The 15,003-nt window shown below is 35.6% G+C and overlaps 1 protein-coding gene across 2 annotated transcripts in view; it reads right to left on the minus strand.

Annotated features, from left to right (window-relative positions):
* The window catches only part of COL21A1 (collagen type XXI alpha 1 chain), a 65,900-nt gene extending 51,432 nt beyond the window's left edge, over positions 1–14,468 (minus strand). Inside the window, exons 1-8 of one of the 2 annotated variants that reach the window (XM_058802196.1) lie at positions 14,381–14,468; positions 12,426–12,977; positions 7,819–7,987; positions 7,468–7,684; positions 5,956–6,129; positions 4,941–5,018; positions 2,669–2,677; positions 1,179–1,262 (exon numbers count right to left, since the gene is read on the minus strand). In XM_058802196.1, the coding sequence (XP_058658179.1) occupies positions 1,179–1,262; positions 2,669–2,677; positions 4,941–5,018; positions 5,956–6,129; positions 7,468–7,684; positions 7,819–7,987; positions 12,426–12,977; positions 14,381–14,468 (1,371 nt within the window). The remainder of the gene's footprint in view (positions 1–1,178; positions 1,263–2,668; positions 2,678–4,940; positions 5,019–5,955; positions 6,130–7,467; positions 7,685–7,818; positions 7,988–12,425; positions 12,978–14,380) is intronic. The other variant, XM_058802195.1, reaches the window with a different exon arrangement.
* Between the last annotated feature and the right edge of the window lie 535 nt (positions 14,469–15,003).

Here is a 15,003-nt window from a genome sequence, read left to right on the forward strand (position 1 = left end):
ACTCAATAAATCCTCCTAGAGTATTGACTTTCTCTTTACCAACAGCTTTGATTTGATCTCAGCAAAATCCAACAAGATTTGGGATTTGAAAAAAACTAAATTTGTTTTCAAATATACCATTTATTCAAATATAACCATTTAACATACCATTTGCCATTAAATTTTGTGCTTTTAACTTGAGAAGCTTAAAACATCAGTTACTTGTATTTTGAAATTGTTTTGATTTAATTCAATTTATTGCACTCCATTAATATCACAAACACAAAAATTAAGTTTAAATTCATACTGTTCTAGAGTCCAGTATTCAAAGATTAATAAATATGATAATTGCAATAACCTATTCAACCATAAATTGGCTTCCTTTTCACTTTCTGCAGCCTTTTGTGTTAGGCACCATCTTGTCACCTGTACTATTCAATTATCCCAAAAAAATATTACAGTGCATTGTAGATGAAAAATTGCACATAAGGCAATAGATATAGATCATCTGAGTTCTGAAATTTCATATTCCTTCATACTTTACAGGAAGTGGTTTTCAATTCTTTTAAAATTATAAATACTTCTTTATTTATAAGAAAAAATATAAATTCTCTTTTTTCTCTAAAGAAAATAAAAAAGGTAAAAGACCACAGATATTCTATTACATGAAACAATAATAATGATCTCTGTGTTGCAGATTTCAATTCCCTGACCAGAAATCTTTTCCACTGTATCAAGAAGCCCTTAGATTTGAGGTAGCTACAGCATCCTGTAACCTCTTTTATGATGGCAGCACAGAAGGTTTTTATTCATTTGCTTAATAAAGACAAGTGATTTGGGATTTTCTTGTCTGCACTTAAAAATAATTCTGTAAACACTGCTTAGTACAGTTATTGAGAGAAATAATAAAGAAAATACTGGGGACTTGAGTTTGCCATGTAAGACTTCTGCAGCTCAAGGCTAGTTCTCACTTCAGTTCTTCATCAACACAAAAAGGTCATCAGCACAGCTAATGTGAAACTCTCCTAATAAGCATCCAGTTCATTCTTTTACAAAGAAGGAAGAAACCCCTCTCCCTATTAAAAGATTTTGTTAGAAAACCATTTCGTCCTCCAACAATTAACAGTGCAACATCATTTGCTGAAGAGTAACAGGGAAAGACAGGTCATAGACACTCAACAAGACAGAACAGAACTTACTTTGGGGCCTGGAGGTCCTTGCTTTCCTGGTGGGCATATGCAGGGGGCAGGTGTTGAGCCTACATCACTGGGACCATTCATGCACTACCAAGAGTGAAAACAGCCATCAGCACATGCCAAAGGCAGCCAACAAACCTACTGGAACACCAGGTGAAGCTGACCTTCCTTAGGCTGCCTTTCACTTAGGTCTTGGCATTCACTCCCTTGTTCAGCTGGAACTTCTGCTTATCTGAATGTTGCCCTCCAAGTAGTTTTCATACACATAATAATTTTCTCCAGAATAAAAATTTAAAAAGTAAGTACTGGATTGGGTTGACACCTGTAGCTGTTTATTTCACAAATATTTTGTCATATAGTTTGAAAATTTTAAATCTTGCAACCTGAAAGCCGCTTCTTCTAGCTAATCTATATTCATAATTTGAAGTGAGACCAATTTTCAAATACAACGATTTAATTTAAAAATGTGTAAAATGATGCATATAGCATAATGATCCCAACCATTGGCATGCTATGCTGTGCAGTGAGCCTGAAAAGAAGATAAACCCCAAGTCTCCTACATCCTAGGTATGTGTTCCTACTGTGAAGCTGCTTGAGGGGACGCAGGACACAGCTGCTACCACTGACTCCTAGAGGTCACTAGTCCTGGTCCCAAGAGTGCCCCTCCTGCAAAAACCTCCAAACCATGCTCCTGCAGCACTAAACACTAAACCTTGGCAGATCACATTTCTTTTTTTTGTGATATTTACTTCTCAACATTAAGCCCCACATGAAACATCAGTGCTTTACTCAGGTAGGCAAGGGGAGAACTACTAAATAAAATCTATTATAGGTATATCTCTACTAAATCTGTATGTTGAAGTTAGATTCAATAAATTATTTTTCACCCATCAACCCTAACCCAGCAAGTTCTCAGACCTACGGAAAGACAAAAGTTTAAGAATCTAAGCTAAAAAGAAAATATTTTTTTTATTATTATCTAAAACTTTCCATAGCATTTTACTCATATTTTCTAGAATAATGACACCTTTTAAGATGTTCCTTGACTGGAATTCTTTCTTGGGGTCAAATGATTGACCAAAACACAAACCCATGTTTCCTTTGCAGTGGGTACAAGTTGGGAGTTACAGGGAAGTTGTCATATTAGGTCTTCAGATAAGCTCCTGTTCAGGGAGTTCCCATAAGCACAATACAGGTAACAGCTGCATTATCCCTGTGCATATCCCCCACCCCCCTGCTAATAGCAGCAATTGAATTGAACTGGGGGAAAACATCAGGCCAGTTATTCTAATAAACATGTGTTTTTTGCAGAAAAATTATTTTTAATTTGGCTACTGACTAGAATTCAAGCAAGGGAAGTCAAGCACTCTCAAGCTTAGCATATCTCTATCCACTTTTGAAAACAAAGTGTATATTACCTAGAATATTAAGAAGCTTATAAAAACTCAAATACTACCTTAAAATGAGTTTGAGTAGTTTAGGATCGAGCCTACCTCTCCATTCTGAAACAAGAAGAAACACAGTTTAAGAGTATAGCAATATTTCTGAAAAGAAAATCCATTCAGTTGGAAACACTATCAAAACCAACCATAAATCCTGAGCTGTAATTGTCAAGAAATTATAAGTCAAATTTTTAGACTTTCTGAGACTTATGTACAGCTGCTATCAATGCATATTAAATTAATTTAGTTAACTGCTTTTAAGGGTCTGTCAATGGGAGTTAGCAGTAGCAATTTTTAAAAGATAATGACAAAATTAATACTAAACTATGCCAGTATTTACACACTAAATGTTTAGATTTGGTTCAAACCTTTTACCAGAAGTAACTTCTCATCAAAAATATGCTCTGCTTGTTCATTCATGTCAGAGAATGTACCAAAATATTTCTGAAATCTCTGCTCTCTGCCTGAATCCACCATCTGGGAAAACAGAGCAGCACAGAGGCAAGGCTGGCTTTTTCGTGCTTTCCTGTGACTGCATTAGACTCTGCTATCAATTGATTTTTGGTCCAGTAACTGCAACATCACAGAACAATCCAACCCAAAACACTTCAGCAAAGCAACCATGAAATTTTCTGTCTTAACAGTTTAGTAGCTGCCATTGGCCACACTGTCCACAGGAGTATTCTAATGCACACAGTCACTGCAGATTTCATACACACTCTGTGGACACAGAAAGCTTCCTCTCTATTCAATTTTCAGCTTGAGCAAACACTAGAGAAAGTTTTCATTTTCCACAGATCATAGAAGGAGCTTAAAATTACTATGCAGCAAGGTATCTCTGGGAAAGGGAATTAATTTGATCTGTAATTAATACATAAAGCCTCTGCTTATTTCAGGAACTCTGACACAACCACACTCCAACAGAATACAACCACAAACCACATATTCCTCCTTGAAGACCATCCAACATTTTTATTTTCTGAAGGAGTCCAGAATTTTATGGGCAAAGTCCAAATTTAATTTACAAAAACAGACAGTGAAACTAAAATGGCAAAAAACCATCTGTTGGATTCAACTCCTTGATAAATAGCAGAGAAAATAAGCTATGAAATACTTTTTAGTGTTTGCTTTCTTTATGCAAAATACTTTTCATTTGATTACTTTTCATACCTTACTTTTAATTTTTAAAGAGCAAAAAGATATGTGGTGCAGTTAAATAAATACTTTACTTTCCTCAAGATTCAAAGTTACTTTTACAAAAGTATTCCTGCACCTGTTAGTTCTTGACACACACAGTTAGAGTTCAGAACAGCTAATAATCCATTCACCTACTTTCTGCTTGATTGAAAGTTGAAAAAGCCGTGATAAGGATGCAGTAGACCCACTGGTCCCAAAGAAAAAGAAGAAAAACAGACTAGCTGGCAATACATGCCAGACTGACAAAAAAAATCTGGATGCTGGAGATTCAATGGTTCTATTGTCAAACCAGCCAAACGATACAAAATGTAATCACAACATGATGAATGTGGGTCTACACTGGCTGATAATCTTTAGTTCAGTTTGTTTCATCCACCCAGCAAAGGAGATTAGTTTGAATTTGTATGCTTAAATCAATCTCTTGCTTATGCTTTGAGATGGGAGCTGAATGCTTTAAATTTGGCTCTGTCAGTCATGACTGGTTTCCAAATCTGTTTGTAAGTCTTACATTGCAGTGCATAATTAACTGCAAGAGGAGCAAGAGAGGGCCAAAGGGTCCCCATAAACTTGCTAATTGTGTACATGAATCATAAACTCTTGATTTTATTTCTGTCCTGTACTTAATGTACTTCTTGAAATCATGGCAACAATTCAGATAATGGGGTGTTAATTACAGACCTCAGCATAGATTTTTCTAATAGGAGAAGGTGATTTAGAAATACAGGTTTGCTGATTATGTACCAAAATTTCACAGATTAAATGACCTGACAAGTAGCAAGGAGTATTTCAGAAAAGTTTAAAAATCATACTTAAAAAATTTTACACTGAAAATACCTAGAAGTTTCATTATTCTGTAATGCTTAAAATCTGAAATTTTAAGAAAGGATCCTGAGATTCTTCTATACTCATATATATAAAAAATGGACCATTAAATACCTAAATTAAGACAACTTTTAAAAACTGTGAGAAAATAAGGCTGAAACAAAGAAGGTCTGTAACAAGCACGTGTTTGCACCAGCTGAATCAATGTAGATTAATCTATTTTAAAAATTCATTAAGTCAGCTTCAAACAGTGATTTGTAAAAAAATGCCAAGAAGTCCTCAAAAGTTCATCTATCATACTCACAAATCCTGGGATCTCACAGACTGTTTCTCGATTATTTTGCTCTGGGTCACAGTAGATTCGCAGTTTTTGTAAATCAAACTGTAATTCAAAACGTAAAAGACTCTTTAGAGGTCTGTACATTCACTGCAGTTAAAAATCAATTAAATATACAGAAATATTTTTAGGCTACTCACAATGATTAATATGCACAACCAATTAAACATACTGTAAAAGAATTATTTAAATAAAAATAATCAATCCAAAAATTTTTTTAAAATAACAGAAATCACTATCCATATTCCCTGGGAATTAATCCAAACACATGCAGCACAAACTACACTGGCTGCCAATATCACTGAGGAAACAAGTTAATAACACAGACAAGCCCAACCTCTTTCCTTTTACCTTAACAGACCTGGGAAGATGCTTCTGTGCAGACCTGCTCATATTAGATATAAGATTAATAAATTCTGGTGAAGCATCTGAAGGCATCCCTAATGCTTAGTGTTTAGTATACAGTACAAATCTTTTACAAGTGTTGAATAAAAACACTGGCATCAGGTAAACAAAAGTTTTTGCCATTCTGCTTTGTTGCTACATTCCAAAACAAAATGAAACCACAGTCAGTTTTTCAAGCATAAACTACTGTGATTGCAAACCAAGGAGAAAGAAACTTGACCAAAATTTTCCTCTTTTACCAGCATCACCCATACATATACTGATGGAAGGACATCATGTGGAAATGTCAAACATAGGAAATTCCTTAATTTGAGATAAAGTTTCCCAACTACAGGCAACCATGTTGCATCAATTTTGTCCTTGGCATCAGTGAGACCAGTTAAGTATCCATGTCATGGGATAGATCACTTATGTTAAGTCCTCCCGAACAGTTTTACTCTCTCTTACGTATTAAATTTTGTGTACTAAATTTCAGTCTACTAAGTTAGAAAAGTAAGCTCAAGAAAACAGAAGCCACCAATGCAAGGTTAACCTACAAAAGAATTACTGAATCATTGCAGTTTTAGCATATGCCTACCTGTACTGTTTCCTCCTTTCCAGAATACTTTCCTATTTGGGTTAGGCCACTGATGTAAATACCTAAAACTGGATGCAATGGCTTTGTTTCAATTTCTTGGCCATCTATATACAAAGTTACAGAGTCTTCTGTTACTAAGAGACGAATTTGATGCCAGCCTTCATCAAACAATGTCTAAGAAAAACAAAGAAAACAGCATTGTATAAAACAAAATGTCTTCATTTTAAATAATGATAAAACTGCACTTCAACAATCAAACTGCTGTTAATGGTTGAGATGATGAAGGCTGCAGGTTTTACATACAAATAACTCTAAACTATACAGGCAAATAAAGTATTGCCAAATGATATCGTAATTGAAAATATGACAATTGGTAATAATCAATCCCTATTTCAGAATTATTTTATAACACACATAGATTTTATCTTTTTAGTCTATGACCATGAAGAAGCTCAAACCTGTATTTCTTAAAAATATGCAGCCAGAAGCCTATTTATAAGCACTGGTATAATGTCTCAAACACTTTAGATTATCAATTATGGTGAAAAAAAATTGGCACTTGTGATAAATTGACAGGTGATAAATTATCTTAAAGGTTTATTAAAGAAAAATGTTCATCAGGAGTGTATTGGCATTTATACTGTGTTTAGAGAGTCTAAAAAGCCATGAAATTGTTGTTCTCCATAATAGCAAGGCAGGCATGGAGAAACAAAAGCAAACAAACAAACAAAACACTGCAGTTGTGTGTTATCATGTTAAGTTCATTGATACCTGGGACTGCATGAATCAGATTGATTTGTCTGTACAGCTCCAAGAAATAGATAAATATAAATAGAGTATTGACTTGAAACTGAATTTTTTAATTCAGTTCCAAGTTTCCAGTAAATCAAGTTTAACACAGCTTCTTAAAATAATAAAAAATTATTTCACCTACCAATAATTATCAAAAGGTAGAGGAAATTTGGAAAGAAAAAGCAAAAATTCTCCATCTAAGAACAGAAGAATAAAATGCCTCTACCTAGAAAAAGCTTAGTAGTTAAGACCTATTCCTTGGATAGGAGTCCTTCCTTCACTGAGGATTTATACTTAAAATTCCTTCAGCCTGATTTGGAGTAGGGATTTGAATGCAGGCCTCCACTTCCCAGAAAAGTTGAACCCACTTGGCCATGAAGTGCTCCAGCAGCAAATCTTTCCCAGTCTTTGCTGAAATAGCCCTCTCTGTTCATGTAAATAATCCTCCCTGTGGCAGGAAGGGCAGTCTCTGGGCTGCACATATTCCTGCTACAAACGCAAGAATATGGTCATTCAATCTCCAATCCTCTGTCTCATCTGCAGCTAAGACAATTTTTCTTACAAGAGTGGAACACTCCACTGGAAATTACTGAAGAAAGACTGAAAGGCAACCTTCAGATTTTACTAGAAAACAATAAAACTGGTTTGCTCAAAGAGGAGAATAGTGGAATAATGTGAACTTAAAGAAGCATTCCAGCATGATAGTGACATACTCCTTACCTTTACATGAGGTGCAGCAAATGTAATAACTTGTGTGCCATTTATTAAACTTGTTGTAGTGAATGATAATGTTTTCTCTTCTCCATTAACAGTGACTGCTATCTGTGGTCTCTTATCTAGACTCAGGATTCTCCACAAATCCCATGTCTTCTTTACTTTAAATCTTTGAGTGGAAACAAACACATAGGATGGAGGGAGACCTTCTGGAAACACATTCCTAAATAAGGGCAAAGGGTGGAAAAAACAAGACATTACTTGAATATTCATATAAATCTTAAAATAAGTCCCTCCTATTTAAAGAAACAAAAAAAATCTTACTGAATATAGAAGCATATTTATAAAATTCAATACCTTGTTAATTCTGAGAGGTCAACACGTGAGGTTACTTCGTAAGCTTTTGTATTAGTGGTTGATATTTGAATTCTCTTTTTAACTTTTTTCTTCACACCTAATCCTACAAGAATGTCAAATCCTTTTTCATCTCGAGCTGCCACTGGAATTCTTGTTGGACAAACAGATTCTGAAAAGTAATAAAGGCAAGGACAGTGTAAAATATGACTTAAGACTTCCAAGAAAAGTAGCCTTCCACCCAACTAATTTTTTATCTGCCTTTCAAGAAATAAAAAGAGAACTGAGAACTGTCTGTTAAGTACAACATGAGAAAAGTGGTTTGCAGGATCCTCAGGAACTTAAAACGAGAATATTAAGATGGCATATTTTACTGCAATTACATTCACATACTATTTTGAATTGTCACTAATTGTTAAAGAATAAAGTTAAAGAATATTACATTATCTGGCTAATAAATATATTGAATTTCATTTCTAAAATTGCATGGTTCCAAAATTATATTAAATTATTTATATTAATTTCCAAAATGCACTAACAATTTGAATTCAGCATCCTTCCCAACTATAAAATGAGTTTGAAAATAGAAAAAGTTAAAATTATCTCTTTTATTTTCATTCTATTTAACTCAAAAAGGACTCTGAGATGTTTTGTCTGTTACACTGAAATCTGCCAGAAGTTATTCTTAATGAAAAAGTTGTGTGTGTGATATATTTTCTGTGACAACCTATGTTTTCTCAAACAAAAAAGAAAAGAAAAAGAGACAGGACAGTGAACCTTAATACTAAAACAAAAATTAGAGTAACAAATCAATAAAAAAGAAAGTTTTTTGTTTTATTAAAATTATGCTGAACGGCTTACAATAAATATCATTATTCATTTCCTACTGTTTCTCCAGAAAAGCAGCAGTTCATAGGCAGGGAAGAGGTTGGGAATACATTCCAATGAAGGGGTGGAGAGTTCTCCTATCTCCATCTGGACCAGCCATGAAGAACTCCTGTCTCTGTGCCAGGGAATTATCAGCTCAAGGTCTAGACTGGTTTCTTTTCACAGTATGAGCAACACTGCATGACTTCCCTTTCTAACCAACCCCGGGGCAGTCAGAAGCTCCCCCGTTCTGGTGGAGGAGGCAGGTTATATATGCTCCAACAAAATTCTGCTAATTTTCTGCACAACCTTCTGTCATGGGGAAGGACAATCATGGGGATTGTCATAGGTACTTGGGGCAGCAGCAAGAAGCCACATAAACTCCCCTTAGTTTTCTTTTCCTCTCTACTTCCAAAGTAAAAATAAAATTATCTGTCTACGCTACAAGAAAGAATTGCACGAACTCTGCACACATTTTGGAAATTAAAATGTCTGCCTCCTGAATATTAAAAAAAAAAAAAAAAGAAATACAAAGTCCAACCAAACATTCCCTCTCATTCTCTCAAAACACAGATTTAACTCAACATACTTTTGCTATTAAGTAAGAGTAATAGTGGTTTTTTCCGGTTTCTTCAATTGTGCATTGTTATCATGGAACTATTTTCTAAACTCATTTATAGCAAAGCTGGATAATAGTCACATCACAATTAACAGAGATTACAGATAATCACATACACATACACTGACAAGTATAGGGTCTTCTATCAGTTAGAATATTAAAAAATTGGTGTAAAATCAAAAACTAAAGGCAGAAATAGGAATACTTTATATAAGAGGGCCATTATGATGGATCTGGGCCAAAATAACTGTCCCAAACCAATACCAACCAAACAAATTAAGCATTATTACATTAGGAAACTATATTTTCTTTCCAGTGGCACATTGGAGAATTACATGACAAATTCCCAGTCAAGTAGCTCTTTTCTGGGTCTTCTGGACAAGCTTGGGGTAGGACTATTTTGATAACTAATTGAGCCATTATACAGCATGCAGAAGTCAGTGGCAAAATTAAGAGCTGTCTTCCACTGGAAATGGAGTTGTATTTCCAATCCATAGTACCAGTCACTTCAACTATCCAGCCTTTGCTGAAATCTTGTTGCCTTTTAATGTTTTTACATAGTTTTCTGATGCTTATTTTCATTCCTAAAAGGTGAAATAACTTTACGATGTTAAATCCCAGTAACTGGGACATAGCAACTTTTCTCTGCATCCTCCAGACAAACTTTTAAAGTCTGCACTGGGTTTTCTTCCTAAATGGATTCCTGAGATGCAAGTTTTTTGGGTTTTTTTTGCTATAGCATATTAATAGTACAGGAACATTTGACTTTCAGAATAAATAATAAATATCAAATATTCCTCAAATATTTCATTCAATTCTGGCAGACAGGTTCATGAAGTCTTCAGTCCTCTGATGTACTTTAAAACAAACACTAGAGTCCCCAAAAGGCACATTACACACTAACTGCATGCCTGTTCCTAAAAGCAATACTTTCTCCAAGAACCACCAAACCTCAGTCTTCATTGTCCATAAAGGAAATACCGCCCCTGTGGCCTTTCTGTTTACATTTTTACTTGAGAATGGATTTTAAAACTCCATAGAGCAACAGCTAGCATATTTTTAGACATTTACACAAAGACTATGAAGACAGAGTTGCAAAATTTTTAGGCAGTTTCATGTAATTGATCACAGCCAAATTGCTGCTCGGCCCTCATGGAACTTCCTCTCCCTCAGTCAAAGTCAATCTTAACAACACGATAATCAGTAAACAAATAAATAAATCAATAAATAAAATATTGCACAACTCAGCTATTAAAATTCCAGTTTATCAGTCTTGGAGTTCACCTGGTAAAGACATTGTTGTTGGAAATGAAGCTGCCAAGGGGCCTTGATTGCTCTGCAAGAGAAGAATCTAAATGCTATAACAAGGGAAATGCACAATGTAAGGGAGACAAAGCAAAGGGTCACTTCAAGTGAAAGAGTAAGTACATTTGTATAGATAGTCAATATTCACAGATTACTGCTGTAAATCATGTGAAATACCACAGATGAATTTTAAAGGATATTAGTTAACTTGTTGCTGAAAATCCATCTTGATGAAATATAACGGCACTTCTTCTAAAACTTTAGTCAAAGAAAATATTGTGTTTCTTTAGTGTTCATTTAGTGTTTATTTAGGGGAATTTCTCCCTTTATGAAGCTCTATTAAAGAATTTAGCTCCACTTAGCTGATTTAATTTTTGGACTGACAACCTTACTACATCAGCCACAAGGAATTACTATGATGTTCATTTAATGGAGCAAGAAATAAACACTAATATCCTCAACAAAAGCATTACCATATTTTTTCAATGAAGTTGATACTCAAAGTGAGAGCAAACAAAATCTATTTTTCACTCTTAAAAAGTACAGAAATATGGTAAAACTGAAATATGTCTTGCATCAATTCTTGATAATAAAACTTGTACAAAATACCACTGACATACTAGAATCTGAGTGATTCACTTTAGGAGCAATTTGCTATCTTTTTTATACATAAAAGAAAGCCGTTGTTTTACAAAATTTCAGAAAACTCAGTGCAGTAATGCAGTTAAAAGAGTCACTTTACAATGTTGGTCTTGGCTAACTCTTCTGTAAAATTCTTCCAAGAAACATCATTACTGCTTGCTACAACTCCAGACATCTACTCCACTCCCATGAGCCCCCACCTAGAGTGCAGTGTCCAGCTCTGGGGCCACAACATAAGAAGGATGTGGACCTGCTGGAGCAAGTCCAGAGGAAGCCACAGAGTTAATGAGAAGGCTGGAGCCTCTCTCCTGTGGAAAAAAGCTAAGAAAGTTGGGGTTGTTCAGCCAGAAGAGAAGGGTGTGGGGACACCTTAGGGCAGCATTCCAGTACCTAGAGGAGCCTTACAAGACACTTGGAGAGGGACTTTTCACAAGGGTGTGCAGTGATAGCACAAGAGGGAACGGCTTTAAACTGAAGGAGGGTAGGTTTGGATTAGATATTAGGAAGAAATTCTTTACAGTCAGGGTGTTAATGCATTGGAACAGAGAAGATATGGATGCCTCATCCCTGGAAGTGTTCAAGGCCAGGTTGGATGGGGCTCAAAGCAACCTGATCTACTGAAAGGTGTCCCTGCCCATGGCAGGGGGGTTGGAACCAGGTAATCTTTAAGGTCCCCTACAATCCAAACCACTCCATGATTCTATGATTTTTGCCAGGAGTCTTTCTTCTGGGTTTTTCAATGCATACTAGAAGTATGTATTCAGAAGAACTCCTGTTGTAATGCCAAGCTGTCCTCTCACGTCCCTAGAAGAAAAGCTGGATTTTGTGTATCAGTTGCAACTAGGAAATCAGTAAAGTAAACTCTATATTCTTGCACTATGAGAACTGCTGAAATATTTCAGTTTTTAAAGTTTATAAATGAAAAAAAAATTTGGCTTAGGGTAAAAGGATACATATTGAAATTAAACACGTACTGTGTTAAACCACCATATCTTTCCCAAATATACCCCTTTGCTTGACAGAGAAAATAACATTTTGGGAGGAATTTCCAAAAAAAGAAGATCATAGTAAAGACTATCAGGTCCCTTAGGTTACATTAATAATGCATTCTGCTTGTGAAATTAAAAAATATATGTACAGAACTACATTTTGCACACCTAAAATATTTTATACTCACCTTCACAGAGTTTCTGTTTTATAACTTCTTTAATTCTTGATATTGCAATATAGTCTTCAACATAAAATACATAAGTTGATGAAGGTTTATTGGCAATAGCTTTAAGTTCATCCTCCTCAATTTCTGAGCCAACACCGATTGCAAACAAAGTGATCTTATTTTTCCTTGCTTCTGCTGCTACATCTTTGACTTCATCTTGGGACTTTCCATCAGTGAGAACCACTGCTATTTTTGTTAAAAATCGTGAAGATTTTGCAAAAAGATGGTCAAAGGCAAACTGAATAGCTCTTCCTGTTCTTGTATTTCCTCCCAGATAGTGTATGGACTCCATTTCCCTGATGAGGTTCTCAGTGGATTCATGAGTTCCGAGGGGAATTTCAAGTACGGGGTAATCACTGTACTGGACAACTCCAACTTGAATAAACTTTGGCCCTATGTCAAAATTTCTTGTAATATTGACAAGCCAACTTTTGATTATTTCAAAGTTTTCTGGGCCAACACTGTAAGAGCCATCCAAGATAAAAACTAAATCTGCTGGAGCAGTTCGGCAACCTAAAACAAAATCAAACAAATATTTTAATGAACACTTTCCCTTTCTTCTGCCACAGTAAATGTTTTTCTTATCAATTAATGTTTATATTAGGATCTATACTGACATAGGCATTCCAGCTGAAAAAAAAAATAGCAGAGTTCATCAGGGCAAACTTGTGTAAGATTGTGTAAGCGACAGAGTACCTGAAAGCCACACCATTTTCTGGTTTTTACATTAGCTCCAGAACCAACTATGAAAAAATCTGTAATTCACTTCCTTAGCTGGCAATTGCATTCTATTCAATAAACAGAGATGAATACATATTGAATCTTTTCATATATCATCTGCAGAGATAATAAACATAAAAACTCCTTTTTGTTAGCAAACCAACCACACTGCAGAAGAAGGCAATAGACTGAATACTCGAGAATCCTTTTACAAATACCTTTTAACTGACTTTGGAAATTCCTACATAATATTACAAAATCCTGAGGCTCAATCGAATGTTGCTGGTAGCATATTCTGATTTTTACAGAAGAAAAGTATTCAGTGAATGAGCTCAACCTCCAGAATATAGAATCACATAAGCATTTACTAACTACCTGTAACTGCATGATGACTTAGGCATGGATTCAGCTCTCCTAGCTGTAGTCATGAACTTAGTTTTTACACTAAGTTGCCAGCTACAGGCCATGGACAGACACAAGCATTTTCATAGGAAAGTCCTTCCATGCTACATGCCCATTCTCAGATGGAGGGTGTACCTTTCTAAAGGAGGGAATCATCCTCCATTGACTGTGAAAGAGGTTTTGATAACTGACACATGAGGTGCCAAAGACATGGCCAAAAGCAGGAGGGATTATTTTGATCTCATGGCATATGAGGCCATGAGGCTTACTGCCCTTTTGTTTTCTGAAAGTCTGCACCAAGTCTGCAGGGAGGAGAGCTTTGCCTTGCCATGAAATCTGCCTATGGACACTTCTGATCAAGACAAGATTTCACCTTCCTTGAAAGCAAGTGACCACAACCTGCTGGAGAAATGCTAACTGGAGTTAGCTTCCTCTCACAGAACCTTTATTCTTCCTTACTTAGTTTCTCACATAACAGTAAGCTATTCAGAACTTTCATTCTGAAGCAATGAAAATACAAATACTCAAGACTCAATTTTCAATCAAGACTGGAGCTTTACAGTTCCATCTACCACCTTGGGCATTTCTAAGACACAAGACATTACCCTCCTAATGAAAAAATAATATATTTAAGTTATTTTTATTTTTTATATTATTGGATTTTCACCAGGAAAACTATAGTGGAATAAAATCACCATCAACAGAAGGGTACATGTGAACACCAAAATGGATATTAAAAATCTGAGGCATGCTTTGAAGTTGCACTGATCTGAAATGCAAAAATTAAGACCTACTTGCTCTTGTTTCGCCATCTTCAGCTGAGATATAATCATGAAGCAGCAGAACTAACAGCATCTGAAAAAATGTTACAATCTGTGCCATGTGTATTTTATTCTTTTATTCTCAAGGTCTTGATACAAAACTAGATGGGGGAAAATGAAAAGAAAATACAGTGTTATTGTATTACCAAAAAAAAATCAAGCTTCTGCAGTTTAAAAACTGTGTCTGAGGAACATCTCTGAATCAAATCTGTAAGACCAGATGTGGCCACTCTTCAGTGAACCATTGACTCAAAAGTGTCAATCATGTAAGCCCAAAACTGAGATTCTAAACTCAGCAACACTCACCAGCCTTTTTGCAGAAGCTCAGTTTTCACCAGGATGCATTTATACACTTCTCCTGCTAGGTACACTGACAAGCAGGTTACACTCTTAGTCACGCTTGTCCAAACACTATCCCACTATCCCACTCTGTAGCCATTATCAAAAGACATTACCAAAAGATCCAAAACATGGCAAGTGTTTATGTATTACTGGTGGGGAGGTGCTACTTTGGTCTCAGCCCCACACCTGGCTGCTTCAGGGAGTCTGGGACAGTTCCCACTCCTCCACCCCAGGACTGAGACCGACACCAGCAG

This window comes from Ammospiza caudacuta, chromosome 3, assembly GCF_027887145.1.
Source record: "Ammospiza caudacuta isolate bAmmCau1 chromosome 3, bAmmCau1.pri, whole genome shotgun sequence".
Classification (NCBI taxonomy): domain Eukaryota; kingdom Metazoa; phylum Chordata; class Aves; order Passeriformes; family Passerellidae; genus Ammospiza; species Ammospiza caudacuta.